At 49.8% G+C, this 15,965-nt stretch overlaps 1 protein-coding gene and 1 long non-coding RNA gene across 5 annotated transcripts; one reads left to right on the forward strand and one right to left on the reverse strand.

The window, feature by feature from the left end:
- The first annotated feature begins 1,548 nt into the window (after positions 1-1,548).
- On the forward strand, positions 1,549-14,696 carry LOC146287610 (vascular endothelial zinc finger 1-like). Of its 4 annotated transcripts, none has more exons than XM_084698896.1 (6): positions 1,549-1,657; positions 9,204-9,949; positions 11,660-11,729; positions 12,269-12,431; positions 13,589-13,624; positions 14,268-14,696. In XM_084698896.1, the coding sequence occupies exons 1-6, from the start codon at positions 1,625-1,627 to the stop codon at positions 14,615-14,617; spliced, it is 1,398 nt and encodes a 465-aa protein (XP_084555022.1). In that variant the 5' UTR covers positions 1,549-1,624; the 3' UTR covers positions 14,618-14,696. The 4 variants fall into 4 exon arrangements, with proteins under 4 accessions (XP_084555022.1, XP_084555023.1, XP_084555025.1 ...); XM_084698899.1 differs by lacking the exon at positions 1,549-1,657 and adding an exon at positions 1,974-2,126; XM_084698900.1 differs by lacking the exon at positions 1,549-1,657 and adding an exon at positions 3,370-3,458.
- LOC146287611 (uncharacterized) lies at positions 1,896-2,319 on the reverse strand. Its single transcript, XR_014755233.1, has 2 exons — positions 2,247-2,319; positions 1,896-2,082 (listed from the first exon to the last, which is right to left on the reverse strand). It is a non-coding gene; the product is annotated as an uncharacterized LOC146287611 (long non-coding RNA).
- Positions 14,697-15,965: the final 1,269 nt, after the last annotated feature.

Here is a 15,965-nt window from a genome sequence, read left to right on the forward strand (position 1 = left end):
GAGTTCAAAGAACGTGCTGGAAAAAATGTCAACAATACTGCTTGGTAACAGGGCTTCTGCCTACCTGCTTTAAAGAGCACGGCTGGGTTAGGGAAATCCCATCAAATACATGATCATGTCAGATTGTTTACTAAACAGGGTAGGTCATTTGAATTGGGAAAAATCCTTTGTAAACATACAGTGACAATTTACCCAAATGGTGTATTATTTGATGACAGTAGCCTGTAAGAAAGACTGAAATGTAATCAACAATACAAGAGTAGTATACACAGCCTTTCTCGCCACAATAACACAACCATGTAATCTTCTAAAGAATCCTCTTTAAAGTATTTATCAAGAGATTAAGGTATTCTTACACCATCATTTAAAAAGTGGTTTATGGAAAAGGCAGGCATCATTGCAATAAAGGTGGTTGTGTCCTTGACTGGAGGGTCAAGGCCTCTATCAGAATCCTGGCCCAGAATGTGGATGTGGAACGTTCTGATTGTGGTGAATCAAGAAGTGAACCACACCACTGGTCCTTATGTTGCACCGCAAATACGTTCCTCAACAATTTCCACTCACGTTTAAGCAGATGTACTAGTACCTCATCAAAATCCATTTGTGATTTGAGTAACGTGTGTGTGTGTGTAGCCGGATCACGTTTTAAAGTACCCTGAAACCGCACATAGTGCGGTCATGCAGTCAGTATAATAAATATATGATCAAAACGCCAAAAGAAAATTATCTATAAGATTTCCCAAAAAGCAATAATGGACTTTAACTGTCATCCTATTATATATTGTACAACTGTGATTTCTTGAATATTATTATTGTGCTGTATTAAGTTAATATATAATCACTTATTGGAAAATTAGAAGCCATAAAGAATTGGATCGAATACAGCGTGCATTGAAAGAGATGGGCTTGTTAGAAGCCTAGAAAGAGGATCGCGATAACACAAATGACTGAACTTTGCCCCCATGTGTTGTGAAGATTACACTGCACCAGAAAATGTTTCAGTGTTTGCATTTTAGAAAGCATAAGAATATAAGAGCGTAAAAAAATGTTTTACTGCCGCATGTTTCTCGTATAACTTGGAATTGTTTTTGCCTAGCCTATTCGTTAAGCCTATCATCGCTGATATGTTTAACAATAACTTTCAAGTGAGAGAATAAGTAATGGGAAATAATACCACTCTAGTTATTTGTAACTAATGAATCAAAGCAATATAAAAGAATTAAACAGAACATAAATCGCGCGGGTTCAAATCTCAGACCACATGCGACAGCTACTCCGCAATTGATCGACTCTGCCATTTATTGAATGCCCGCTGCAGAACCAGGCAACACATTCTCATAGGGGTGTCTAATCCCGAAAAAGAACTAATAGTAGGATAATCAAACTACTTTGCATACAGTTTGGTAACCGTTTCAACATTAGGTCGAAACTGTCGATCGTATTGAAAACAACTGCTTAGAACATGAATGCTTGCTCACCACACGCACAGTACTCTCAGTATTCCCCTAAAACGCACTTGACGTGGTTCAGTCCGAGGGTTACAGGAAGTTGTAGCAGCTGCCATGTTTGGCTGCTTTGTTGTAGGTTTCTTGTAGGTTTCCTGCAGATTTTTTTAAGTGTTGCAATGGAACCTAGCTGGAGCACATTCTTATTTCAGGTAAGTGAACCCGGATGAGCGAAAATTAAGACAATTGATAGAATAACTTTGGAAAACTGAAGACATTCGCATTGTGACGGTTTTTAAATGTGTAATTTTAAGTAGAGCTATCCAAGCACAACAATGGTACATCAATCCCAGGCTTCCAGCTGTGAGGCTAGGGCATGACGCTAGGAAAAAAATCAGTTCTCTTCTCTCTTTTCTCGGGTTTTAAATGTACCTGATGCTTTGAGAAAACTCTGAATGCGTTCAGCTTTATTTGATGAATAACTTCGAGGCTTTGTTTGTGTTTCCTAAGTTAGGTTATGTGATAAAGACCGCAAACATGAGGGATCATTCGAAGGCTTATGGAACGCCACCGTAGCGAGCAAGCCAGACTTGTTTTTTTCATTCACACTGGGAGAACCGTTGATCCGATTTTTAGCCTGGAGATAAAGGAAATGTTTTGCATCAACAATCGATAGCTAACGTGAGTTAATCAGCACATTCATTTTTAGTAGAATGAATACCGATGCCCCTTTCTAAAGTCAGCGATGAACTTTTTCCCCATCCCTCTATAAATTGCTAGGAGTAGCATAGCTAACCTTACCATGTACTAGCAGTGCTAGCCAGCTTTAGCTTCATGGTTGAACAGTGCGGACCGCGGGCAGAGTGGAATGCGAACTATGCGCGTACATGAAAGCAGTTATTTCTTCATTCAGAATTGTGTGCAACATAAAAAGGACGAATGAGAATGCACCCATTTTACAGACTAAATACAGCTACGACCTCGCTATTTTGAAGCTCTATTTATCTTATTTGATTGTTATTGTGGCTCATAAGAGAAGTGGCGCTAGTAGCTTAGCTACCGTGATTGCTTAGCTAGCTAGGCTAGCAATACCATTATGCAACATGTTCAGATGACTATTTTTGTCATTGGCATGCATTCAAGCAAAGTTTGAGTTTACATCGTGTGTTGCACGGCACCTGTGTTGTCATTCAGCCTTACTTGTGCCTGTATAAATAGCGATTTACTTCGCCAAAAAGTTATGCAATTATATTGTACATATAGTTAGAGCTAGCTAGCAATATTTTTGCTTGGTTGGCCTGCTTGTTACTCCATGAGTATGTCATTTGTGTCTTCACAAGGATCCAAGTAGGTTATCCCCCCCCCCGTAAAATCTGAGTTAATAATTTCCTCAACATTTTCCAGCGACTGGTGTGCTCGAGCAGTGCCGTAGCCCCCTGGCCAGCACGAGGTCAGTTTAACGGTGTCTGCTGGCCCTGCAGCCGGTCTGCAGGAGGCGAAATCGGAGCAACCTGATCCCTCTACCCCCACCCCCTCAAGTAGCACAGAACTCGGTCTTGAAAAAGATTTTCTTTCTTTTCCCTCTCGCTCTTAACCAGACAATTCAAATATCTACCTGCTGGAGGTCTCTAATCTGCAGCTCTGCTTTTGTTGGATGCTTAAAAATACAAAGGGTTTGTTATGGTTCTGCTCAGAGAGGATATAAGTAATTGTTGTAGCTTCATGTCGAAAAGAAAACACAAAAAAAGATCAACCCAATCAAATCGATCAACCCAAGCTGCTCACATTTATTTCTTTTGTCATATGAATGACAATTCATGATGCAGAACTGAATAGTCCTTCTCTGATTCGTAGGCAGCAGGATGTGAGTCAGGGGGTGAAAGTTAAATGTTCCTTCATGTCTCCCACACAGCTGTGAGCTGTCGTGAATCATCCTGATGGTGATTCATTCTCGCTTCACTCTCTCAAACTGAAGGACCTCCTGGGAACATGTGGACTGGGCATGTTTAGCTGGTCAGCTTAATTTTTGTGTGTGTAGATTATGCAAATTCTGTTGTACCCTGGTTTGACTCAGTGACTCACTCACAAATCAGTGACCCACTCTAGATTCAGATCACTAGGAACAAAGATCTGCTCGTGTGTTTGTATCATAGCCATCTCCCTGACAGATATACTGGTGCTGTGTGTTGGCTGGTGCAGCCGTTATGAGTCACACCAAACACATTCTTGAAGTCCTCACTCATTGATCTCATTGATGTTGGCAGCACGGCTGCTTGGTAATAAGCCAGGCTATGGCCTGAACGACCTTCCCCTGTATGACCCACTCCCAGGTGAAGACATGAATACTCAACTGTCCCATTTCATCATGAAGACCTGCTGTAGCTCACCAGATGTCACCTCCAGTTGTAGCCTTCAGTAGAAATAACTCAGTACTGGAGTTCCAATGACTCTTGCTCGTACAAGTGAACATCTGGAAATGAGTTTGTTTCAGAAATAATGTTCAGGTGTGTTCTGCTGAGCTAACACGAGGTCGTTTGGCAGACATGTGTCAGGAAGGTATTATAAGACTATTAATGTCAGACCTTGTTAAAAAAGAGAAGAAAATATAAAGCCTTGTGAAGTGGTACTTTGGTATCCAACAGTTAAAACTTGCAGATTATGACCAAGGTACAAATGAGCACAATTTCACAGTCTTTATCTTCTGCTTATATTTATCTCCCACACAACTCTATATTCAGCAGAACTCTGCTTGTGTCATGGCAGCCGGTCTGGGTTGAGTGGCGTACAAGTGTCGTGTGGCTGCTGTTCTCCAGCCTCCATCTTGATGTTATTTACTCAGGAGTGACCCAGCCTTCAGAGCACATTTGGATCAAACTGGTCATAGTGGCGTGAAGACGCAGCGGGCTGCAGACCCAACACCGCTGTCCTGGGGCCGGCCTGTCTGAAGGGGCCTGGCTGGTCTCCCCCTCCCCCTCGTCCCTCTCTCCTTGGGCCAGCGAGCGGGCAATCGGTGATGACGAGGACAGTAATCCTGGGAGGTGGTGAGACAGGCAGGTGGTGAGACAGGCAGGTGGTGAGACAGGCAGGTGCACAGACAATAGAGGCTGTTGGGTGGTGTGGTGTTCTCACTGAGTTCCCAGGTCCCCCGTGTGTGTGTGTGTGTGTGTGTGTGTGTGTGTGTGTGTGTGTGTGTGTGTGTGTGTGTGTGTGTGTGTGTGTGTGTGTGTGTGTGTGTGTGTGTGTGTGTGTGAGAATGCGTGTGTGGAGAAGCGCAGCCCCTATCCCAATGAATAGAGGAGCCAAATCAGCGAAGACGCGTACAAAGACCCCCTGTTGGGCAGTGAGTGCATCTCTGGACAGATTTGTGTCTCTCACAACAGGGCAGACGGAATAAGGAGCAGAATGTGGGATTCATTTTTCTGTGTCTCCCCCTCCCCCCTCTCACTAGCCCTGTCAGATGGATGGCTGAACCTGAAAGGCAGGGTCAGGTATTTAACCTTGCCCTTTCGTGCTTGCGGAAGAGAACGAAGTTGTCTTAATTGTGCCCCCCCCCCACACACCCTTTCAGTATAATGTTTGAGCTGTGTACAGGGTGCTTTGAATCTGGTGGTAGCCTTTGATTGAAAATAGTTCTGTAAGTCTGTCGTTGTGACGACTCAGGAAGTCTCAGATGAGACGTGCCTGGTCTCCTTTACCTCCCATTGGTATCAGTTTGAAACTGCTGTGACCAATGGGAGGGTTCCATTCCCGGGGTTGTCTGGAAGACAGGGTGTCCCCCAAGCCCAACTCCACATGTAACTGTCACTGTCTGCTGGGGTCCTCCCTGGTTTAAGATGCTCCATTGAGCAGCCATAATGACCCCTAACAGGCGTGATCGCTGCTCATTGTCCTCAGCGACCTTCTGCCTCTGCTGCTGATTGGGGTTTAGGACTGTTTCAGCTGCAGACTCCACCCCCTGAAGGAGCTATGACACGCTGGCGCACTTCCTGTCCTGGTCAGGGAGCCGTCTGTGGCCCAAGGGCTACGTTTCCTGATGTCAAAACCCTACGTCTCGGCCCTAGAATTATGTTTATTTTTTTCCTTCAATCATAACAGCTCATTTTAGCACTGGGCGTGTGTGTGTGTGTGGTTCTCTACCTAAAAGGCAGCTGCCGCTATCTGCTGCAGCGTGCTGCTGTAGTGAGTCACATTTGGAGCACTTGTTTAGTCTGCTGAGAGCAGACGACCAGTCTACTCAAACGCTGCATGGGATTATTTATTAATGTCAGTCAATGTGGGTAGCTCCTCCAGTTTGACGTCACTAACCTTCTCCCTCAGCGGGGACCCTTTGCGCCGCCCGCTGTGCACAACCAGGCGCTCTCTTCTGTGAAACGGACAGATTTAGCAGCACGTCCAGGCTTCTCCCCAAGCTGCTCTCTGATTGGACATAGACGGTGGCTGTTGTTTTCTCTCAGCAGACTAGCTGAAATGCTCTAGTGATGGCAGACTAGCTGAAATGCTCTAGTGATGGCAGACTAGCTGACATGCTCTAGTGATGGCAGACTAGCTGAAATGCTCTAGTGATGGCAGACTAGCTGACATGCTCTAGTGATGGCAGACTAGCTGAAATGCTCTAGTGATGGCAGACTAGCTGAAATGCTCTAGTGATGGCAGACTAGCTGACATGCTCTAGTGATGGCAGACTAGCTGACATGCTCTAGTGATGGCAGACTAGCTGACATGCTCTAGTGATGGCAGACTAGCTGACATGCTTTAGTGTTGCTGGTGATGGCTGAGATTTTCTGTGGCGGTTTGACAGGGTGGGTTCCTGCGGCTCAGGCAGATTTCCCCCTGGCTTCCTGCCATGTGACGTGAGGTGCTGTAGAGAGAGCGGGCGTGTGGTTTCACCATCACAGCCACAGACCCCATGCCTTCACACAGCACCCAGCTAGACTGAGGACATTTAAAGCAGCATGCTCACTGTATTTGTTATGGCGGGTATATATTATTGGTGTTTGACTGTGGGTCAAGAGGTTGCTGGTTCAAATCCCACCCCTCTTAGTATAAAAGCGTCTGAGATGGAGGTCTTCCAGGATGTAGCTGAGCTTGTGGGCTGCTGGTGATCAGGATGTAGCTGAGCTTGTGGGCTGCTGGTGATCAGGATGTAGCTGAGCTTGTGGGCAGCTGGTGATCAGGATGTAGCTGAGCTTGTGGGCAGCTGGTGATCAGGATGTAGCTGAGCTTGTGGGCTGCTGGTGATCAGGATGTAGCTGAGCTTGTGGGCTGCTGGTGATCAGGATGTAGCTGAGCTTGTGGGCTGCTGGTGTTCAGGAGGTCAGGATGCTGTTTCTGCTGGTTCCCTTCCACAGTCACATGACAAAGCAACAACATCATGGCAGGGGATCATTTTTCCAACAACAGATTTAGATTTTTCAGCAGCAGGCTGTTTGAGTGACTGGCTAATGACAGAGCCAGGGCCTATTTCTGTTACTGTAGAAACACCCACAGTCACTGACCCTGGTTGTTTTTTGCCTGATTCATCGTGTACATGCAGCAGGCTGTTATACAGCTCATCAGCAGGCTATAGCACAGCAGATCAGCTATCAGGCTAATTGGCCCAATAGGGGTGTTTTCTTTAAATCATTAAGTGTTTTTTGTGCCTTTAGTGCCTGTGCTCTCCTGTGTGCTGGGAGTCTGTGCTCTCCTGTGTGCTGGGAGTCTGTGCTCTCCTGTGTGCTGGGAGTCTGTGCTCTCCTGTGTAAAAGGAGTCTGTGCTCTACTGTTTGCTGGGAGTCTGTGCTCTCCTGTTTGCTGGGAGTCTGTGCTCTCCTGTGTGCTGGGAGTCTGTGCTCTCCTGTGTGCTGGGAGTCTGTGCTCTCCTGTGTGCTGGGAGTCTGTGCTCTCCTGTGTAAAGGGAGTCTGTGCTCTCCTGTGTAAAGGGAGTCTGTGCTCTCCTGTTTGCTGGGAGTCTGTGCTCTCCTGTTTGCTGGGAGTCTGTGCTCTCCTGTGTAAAGGGAGTCTGTGCTCTCCTGTGTAAAGGGAGTCTGTGCTCTCCTGTGTAAAGGGCTGCTGGCGCTGCGTTGGCCCTCGCGCTCCTAGACACCACACATGCAGAATGACTCACTGTCTATTTCTGTGTTGCTACAGACAGTCTCTCTCTCACCCCTTTCTCTTCTGTGTTGCTACAGACAGTCTCTCTCTCTCTCTCTCTCTCTCACCCCTTTCTCTTCTGTGTTGCTACAGACAGTCTCTCTCTCTCTCTCTCTCTCTCACCCCTTTCTCTTCTGTGTTGCTACAGACAGTCTCTCTCTCTCTCTCTCACCCCTTTCTCTTCTGTGTTGCTACAGACAGTCTCTCTCTCACCCCTTTCTCTTCTGTGTTGCTACAGACAGTCTCTCTCTCTCTCTCTCACCCCTTTCTCTTCTGTGTTGCTACAGACAGTCTCTCTCTCTCTCTCTCTCTCACCCCTTTCTCTTCTGTGTTGCTACAGACAGTCTCTCTCTCTCTCTGTCTCTCACCCCTTTCTCTTCTGTGTTGCTACAGACAGTCTCTCTCTCTCTCTCTCTCACCCCTTTCTCTTCTGTGTTGCTACAGACAGTCTCTCTCTCTCTCTCTCTCACCCCTTTCTCTTCTGTGTTGCTACAGACAGTCTCTCTCTCTCTCTCACTCACCCCTTTCTCTTCTGTGTTGCTACAGACAGTCTCTCTCTCACCCCTTTCTCTTCTGTGTTGCTACAGACAGTCTCTCTCTCTCTCTCTCTCTCTCACCCCTTTCTCTTCTGTGTTGCTACAGACAGTCTCTCTCTCTCTCACCCCTTTCTCTTGCTCTCAGTCTCTCTGACTCCTTCTCCCCTTCCTCTGACGCGATGTGTTGGGTGGATGTTCCTAACTTCAGAAAGGCTCGCTGTCAAAGTGAAACCAAATCTCAGAATTTGAAGAGCAAAGGTGGTTGTGAACCTCCTGATGTTGTGCAAACACACTTCCCCAGACGGGCCAGCGGTGTTGAGCATGTCGCGCTGGTCCAAGCGGCTCGTCTGAGCGCCAGTGAGCTGAAGCTGGGACTAGAAGTTGTTGCACAGCTCACTGAAGTCCCTTGGCCTCTTCCCAGCCACATGAACCAGTCTGACGACACAAACACAGCCCAGCCTAATGCTACATTCAATATCCTGCCTAGTTATTTTCTCACCGCAAGCTGTTATATAAAAGGGGAATTTGAAGATGTAGGCTAATCTCTTAGAGTGCAGAGTTGTGTAAACCCAGAACAACCTACAAGCTGAGGTTAACATGCCTGCTATACCAGCTGTGACCTGTGACCTCTAGTGCTGTCCTATAGCAACAAACACTTTCAGAGCTCATCTCTCCTATGTAGCGAGAAGCCCTTTAGAAAAAGGGTTGTGTTCTGATTCGGTTTCCTATTAGTGACTGACCTGCATACCTGTGTGACTGACCTGCATACCTGTGTGACTAACCTGCATACCTGTGTGACTAACCTGCATACCTGTGTGACTGACCTGCGTACTGTGTGACTGACCTGCATACCTGTGTGACTGACCTGCGTACTGTGTGACTGACCTGCATACCTGTGTGACTGACCTGCATACCTGTGTGACTGACCTGGATACCTGTGTGACTGACCTGCGTACTGTGTGACTGACCTGCGTACTGTGTGACTGACCTGCGCACTGTGTGACTGACCTGCGTACTGTGTGACTGACCTGCGTACTGTGTGACTGACCTGCATACCTGTGTGACTGACCTGCGTACTGTGTTGTCTGTGCAGCAGGCTAATGAAGCCCTCCACCACCAGCACCAGGTGGCCCAGAACAGCCTGCTGCCGCTGCTTAACTCCGGCGCTGAGCCCGTGGACCAGAAGCCCATCCTGCCCATCCCGCTGGACCAGAAGCCCCCGGCCAGCGCCGCAGAGCTGCTGAAGGACAACGTCGCAAGCGGCGGGGGGCGGGGGCCCATGCCCGTGGTGAAGAAGGAGCACAAGAGCAAGACCCCCTTCATCTGCGGCTACTGCAACAAGGCCTTCCGGGACAGCTACCACCTGCGGCGCCACGAGTCCTGCCACACCGGGGTCAAGATGGTGTCCAGGCCCAAGAAGACAGCACAGACTGCGCCCACCATGGTGCCCCTCATCTCCACCATGCCCCGTGAGAATAACGCCCCCTCCTACATCTCCACCATCGCCGGCATCTTCACCACAGCCACCACCTCGGTCTCCTCAGGCTCCAGCATCATGACGGCCGCCTCCATGATCAACGTTCCCCAGCAGGGAGGCCCCAAGAAGCCCCCCAAGCCCGTCAAGAAGAACCACGGCTGTGAGATGTGTGGGAAGGCCTTCAGGGACGTGTACCACCTGAACCGCCACAAGCTGTCCCACTCGGACGAGAAGCCCTTCGAGTGTCCCATCTGTCAGCAGCGCTTCAAGAGGAAGGACAGGATGACCTACCACGTGCGCTCACACGACGGGGGCGTGCACAAGCCCTACGTCTGTTCTGTCTGCGGGAAAGGCTTCTCCAGGTAGGCCCTCAGCCCCGCCTTCACCAGACACTCACCCAATCACAGCCCAACCCGCCTTCACCAGACACTCACCCAATCACAGCCCAGCCCCACCCTCACCACATACTTACTTTATAATAATAATAAATGCCATATATTTGAGATGTTTTAATGTTTGTTTATATAATCGTTTAAGTGTCCTTCTTGAACTCTTGTCACTTTTTCCATGTTTGTTATTCTCACTAATGAAAGACACCCAGGTTCTGGGTCTGAGAATCTCAGAGAACTAGAGAACCGAGGAAACCAACAAATTGTGCTCCACATTCAGGTCGATGGTAGACTGCTGTTCACGGACTGAAGTATGACTTTAAACTCTGAATCGTCAGGGCCCAGATGTGTGGCCATCTGGTGTCCAGTGTGACGCTCCTATTGGCTGCAGCTTCCTGATTTCTAGCAGGGTTGAATGCTCCCACTCTTTGCAGTCCCTACAGCAGTGTGTTCAAACAGCAGCGCTCCGCACAGTACAAACTCCAGAGTCCCAGAGTTCCCCTCTCCAGGGGAGGGAGGGGGAGCCGGGCTTGGAGGGGGAGAGTGGGTGGAGGGAGGGAGGGAGGGCGGCTGCCTTGATTGGCGCGTCACGCTGTGGTTCCCGCCAACCTGGGGCCCCCTCCCTCCCCGGGGAATGCCATTAAAACCGGGAGAGAGAACCCTGGGATTTCCTCCTACTCACTGGATAGCTGCCCCAGCCAGCCTGCCCCAGCCAGCCCCAGCCAGCCAGCCAGCCTGCCCCAGCCAGCCTGCCCCGGCCAGCCCCAGCCAGCCTGCCCCAGCCAGCTGTGTCCAGGCTTGTTGTCATGGAAGCACCCAGACCTCCTTTCTCTTCAGAAGGAGCTCACTGGAAGATGGCTTCTTTCAGCATTTAGCGCCACATCCCGTCCCTGATTCCAGCGATGCGTCACTGGGTTTTCAGGATGTTGTCTGGAGCATTCATGAGCGTGAGTCACAGGAAGGTGACACCATGGGTTTTTTATCTGGCTAGCTTCACACAAAGGTTCTTAACCTCCCTGGAAATGTGTTTAGTGGTTAGATGTTGTGATGTAAGGTCTGTCTGAGGTACAGTAGTGCTGGAGGCTTCTGTGCGTGGCTCATGGTGTCTGGAGGCTTCTGTGCGTGGCTCATGGTGTCTGGAGGCTTCTGAGCGTGGCTCATGGTGTCTGGAGGCTTCTGTGCGTGGCTCATGGTGTCTGGAGGCTTCTGAGCGTGGATCATGGTGTCTGGAGGCTTCTGTGCGTGGCTCATGGTGTCTGGAGGCTTCTGTGTGCAGCAGCAGCTGCAGCGCTCTGTCTGGGAGCATCAGCAGCAGAAGCACTCTGTCTGGGAGCTTCCGTCTTCAGAGGAACAGAAGGCAGGAACAGCCGTCCGGTCCAAGGCTCAGAAGGAAAGATGGCGCTTGGCTTTTCTCCTTCAGTAACGAAGCCTCCATGGCTGTCGATCTGCCTTTAAGCCCCCCCTCCACCCCCCCACCCCCCACCCGGCAGTTCCGAGGAGAGAGCGATGCAGCCTGTGGGCTCTCTGAGCTGGTGTGCTGCTGAGCTAAATGAGGCCTTGGGGAGTCATGGTGGTGGCCCAGCTCCACTTGGAAAGGTCACCAGGGCAACAAGCCAATATGTTGACTGTGTGTGTGTTGCGTTCTGCAGCAAGATTGTAAACTTTATTTTCTTTCCTTTCCAGGCCAGATCACCTTAGCTGCCACGTGAAGCATGTCCATTCCTCAGAAAGACCGTTCAAATGTCAAGTAACGGTAAGAGACGTGTGTGTGTGTGTGTGTGTGTGTGTGTGTGTGTGTGAGACTGGTGAGAGCAGGCAGGGCCAGGTGCATGATGGGGTGAGAGCAGGCAGGGCCAGGTGCATGATGGGGTGAGAGCAGGCAGGGCCAGGTGCATGATGGGGTGAGAGCAGGCAGGGCCAGGTGCATGATGGGGTGAGAGCAGGCAGGGCCAGGTGCATGATGGGGTGAGAGCAGGCAGGGCCAGGTGCATGATGGGGTGAGAGCAGGCAGGGCCAGGTGCATGATGGGGTGAGAGCAGGCAGGGCCAGGTGCATGATGGGGTGAGAGCAGGCAGGGCCAGGTGCATGATGGGGTGAGAGCAGGCAGGGCCAGGTGCATGATGGGGTGAGAGCAGGCAGGGCCAGGTGCATGATGGGGTGAGAGCAGGCAGGGCCAGGTGCATGATGGGGTGAGAGCAGGCAGGGCCAGGTGCATGATGGGGTCTGTTCTTGGCGTGGGGATGGGAGCCCGCTGGCTCTATGAATAGATTGTTGACCCCCTGTGCCCTGCAGGCCTGTACTTCTGCCTTTGCCACCAAAGACCGACTCCGCTCCCACATGATCCGACACGAGGGCAAGGTCACCTGTAACATCTGTGGGAAGATGCTCAGCGCTGCCTACATCACCAGCCACCTGAAGACTCACGGACAGGCCAACTTCAACTCTTGCAACAAAGGTATGTAACCCCTACCCCATCACACCTGATGTCTCCCTGCATACTGGGGGGCAGAGGTCCCAGAGCCAGGCCACAGCCTGTGACCCCCCCCCCCCTAGATCTGAGGGCCAGGCCACAGCCTGTGACCCCCCCCCCCCCCCCCCAGCTCTGAGGGCCAGGACACAGCCTGTGACCCCCCCCCCCCCATAGCTCTCCCGGCAGGCAGAAGTTCCTCATGTGACCGGTTCTGACTTGGACCTCCATGCTGCCACACCCAGAATCGTCTGTTCTCTCCACCCATGTGTTTGCATTTCCTTCATGTGGTGTTCTACTCTTCAGTAATCCAGTCTGTCGCAGCACCAAGGCGGAGCGTTCCACTGGAGCTTGGCGTGTGGGCTAATCTGATGACGTGTATTCTAGTTGACAGAAGTGGTTAGCCTGGGGCAGAAATCTGTTCTCATGTTCTCAATTGAAAGTGCTTTCAGCAATTGGCTCATTTGAGTTTTGTGCGCAGAGGGATGACATCTGACTACACATCCCACTTGCTGCTTTCCTGTGTGCAGCTCATCAGGAAGTAGAGATCAGAGAGGCACAGCAGAGATACGCCTCTCTAGTCTATCTCTACTGTAGTCTATCGAATTAGCTGGTTGATTGGTTTCATGAACTTGAAAGTCCAGAGATGACTTTGTGTTACTGCTCAGCTTATTGTACATGGACTATACCACCTGAGTGATCATTCCTGAACAACCTTATAACCACTTCCTCCCTCAGCTGCCATGTGTGTGTGTGTGTGTGTGTGTGTGCATTTGTCTGTTCGTCTCCACCTGTGAATCCCCCACGTGGTACTGACATCTGGGAGATCTGAATCGTACATGCTAGTCTTGTGTAGTTCCTTAGACGTAGAAGCCGAGATGTTTCCCTCATATAGACTCCTCCTCCTGAGGCCGTACACGCAGATGGACACCACCAGAAGGAGTATGCTGACTGTGGTAGAAACATTCTCAATATACTCCCCCTGGAGACACTGGGTGTGTTTGGTTTGGTCTCCTGGGCCACCTGGAGTTGGGCCTTCACCCTGCGGATTGGGAAACAGAAACACCCAGTGGCCCAGCCCAGCCCAGCGGGCCTGGCTAGCCTTCAGGTTGCTATAACCCCTGTGTGTCTGTATTTCTGAATAGGGAGCTGGCAGTGGAATTCCTCAGGGGCACTCAAAGGTAATAACATAACGTAGCCGTGTGTGAACCAATCTCTCCCTCTTGGAGACAGAAACTCAAGCACACAATGTCACACACTGAGAATGAAAGGATGCTTTTAGATGGAACAATACAGCAGGTAGCATCAGCGCTAGCGGCAGTTAGCTCTTTCAAACATTGCATCATCCTTGCATCCGTATTCTGTCATCCTGTAAGGGGTTACTTGTGCCAACATGAAATCTAAACATCCAAACAAGATAGGTGGGTGTTTGAGATCCTTATGCTTTATTACATGTAAAGCGTATTTCCAGTCAGAATGCTGTTATATTTGCATGGTGCGTGGCAGTAGCCCTTCGTTACGTTGAGGTGTTTAAATAAGACAGTGGTTCATAATAGTTGTGGTCAGGAGCCCAGCTGTATGTCAGCATGCTACATGTATGTCAGCATGCTACATGTATGTGCGATTACACGCCCATGAGGAGGGAGGACTGCAGGATATCTGGAACACTGTTTTGATAGCACCTCAGAGCAACACAATCTAATGTCCTTTCTTAACGGCATCCCTCCATGTTGTGACAGGGGGCATGAACAGCAGCAGCACTGCTGACGGGGCAAGCTCCTTAGCGTGCTCTGACTGGCTCCTCTCTCTCTCCTTGACCCCCAGACAGCAACAACGTCTGCAACTCTGCCTCGGCCACACCCGTCACTGCCTCCGCCCCCATCACCACGGCGATGAACCGGGGTATATCCAGCAACAACCCCATCACCATAGCATCGGCGATGAACATTTCCACCAACACGGTAAACATCAGCTCTCCAGTCAGCCTCCACCACCCGGTCACCATCACCGGGCCCGTCAACATCCCCGCCTCAGCCGCTATGAACATCGCCCACCCTGTGGCTCTTACCACCTCCATGCCCATGAATATATCCGGGCCCCTAAACATCGCCATGAGGCCCATGGAGAGCATGCCTTTTCTGTCCCAAGTCCTGCCTTCATCCCCACCCTGGTAGACGACCGAGAGAACGATGAAAGGGAAAATGGATAAACGAGCGACTCCTGTCCCCCCTCCTTCCCTCCCTGCCCCTCCCCACCCCCTCCCTGCCCCTCCCCGCCCCCTCCCTCCTCCCTGCCCCTCCCCACCCCCTCCCTGCCCCTCCCCCTCCCTCCCTCCTCCCCCAGACCTGGAAGCGAGTGTTTACTGAGGTTGCAGGGGGCTGAGCCTCCCCAGGGGGTCCCACACCTCCCCAGGGGGTCCCACACCTCCCCAGGGGGTCCCACACCTCCCCAGGGGGTCCCACACCTCCCCAGGGGGTCCCACACCTCCCCAGGTGGTCCCACACCTTGTCTCCTGCAGAGAACACAGCTAGAAGTTAGGTAGGTTTCGTCTTGTAATCTGAAGGACTTCGAGCCTAGATGTAGTGAGTCTGATAAAGAGTGTTAAACTGTGACGCAAACACACAGAGCTGAGGTCTGATGAACTGGAGGAGGTGTGGCCACACCTCACCTGAAGCACCCACACCTCAGCAGCTGGGAGAACACGACTGAAACGATGGACTAAGGCAATAAGTACAGAGCTGATTTTGATGTTCCTTTGGTTCTCTGGCAAAGCCGTTGGGTGTTCCTTATGATGTTTTTGACTATAGCCTGCTAATCAGTATTTAATGTTTTTAGGAGAAGAGTTCAACAAAAGGGACAGTTGCTTCCATTTGCATGGACGGTTATTTTCTTTTTCTTTTTTTCCACGGTTGTATTACATTAGTTTTTTCAAATAGAAGGTATGCTCTTGAGGTACAGTGGCTAACTTGTACAGTTGTCATGGTAATGTATTCTCACCATCAGCAGTTTATTTGTACCCTTGTTGAAGTGGATATCTGGACAGTGTCCTTTTTGACTGTTAAATATGTATAATTCTTGTTTCTCTCGTTAGGGATGGCAGTGGTGCGGTCTTTTATTTGGTCATCAGTTGATGTTGTTTTTGTTTTAAACATTAAGTGAGAGATGAATGAGTCTTGCACTGAAATCCCTCATCACTGAACAGCAGTATTACCACAGAACAAATCGAGTGTTAAACAGACAAACATAACGGGGCCATCTAGTGGCTCACCAGTCCTAAAGTCCAGCAAGGATTACACACACACACACACACACACACTATTATGTTGGTGATGGATTTTAGTTTTGTTAGCTATATTTTATATCATTTTGTTTCTTATTATTTTGTCTGTGAGGACCCCCATAGTTTGGACTTTCCACTCAGGAACTCACTGTGAGGCCCGGTAAACGTGGTTTTCTTATTAATGGAGTTCATGTCTAACATGTAACTTGACCCTGGACTTTCCCATGTTACTTTGTAAATAT

This window comes from Hypomesus nipponensis, chromosome 5, assembly GCF_054491055.1.
Source record: "Hypomesus nipponensis isolate SF chromosome 5, ASM5449105v1, whole genome shotgun sequence".
NCBI lineage: Eukaryota > Metazoa > Chordata > Actinopteri > Osmeriformes > Osmeridae > Hypomesus > Hypomesus nipponensis.

Coding starts and splice junctions, on each gene's coding strand:
- LOC146287610 (XM_084698896.1), top strand. CDS start 1,625: ATGGAACCTAGCTGGAGCACATTCTTATTTCAG. Junction 9,950..11,659: donor TGCGGGAAAGGCTTCTCCAG/GTAGGCCCTCAG, acceptor TTTCCTTTCCAG/GCCAGATCACCTTAGCTGCC. Junction 12,432..13,588: donor CTTCAACTCTTGCAACAAAG/GTATGTAACCCC, acceptor ATTTCTGAATAG/GGAGCTGGCAGTGGAATTCC.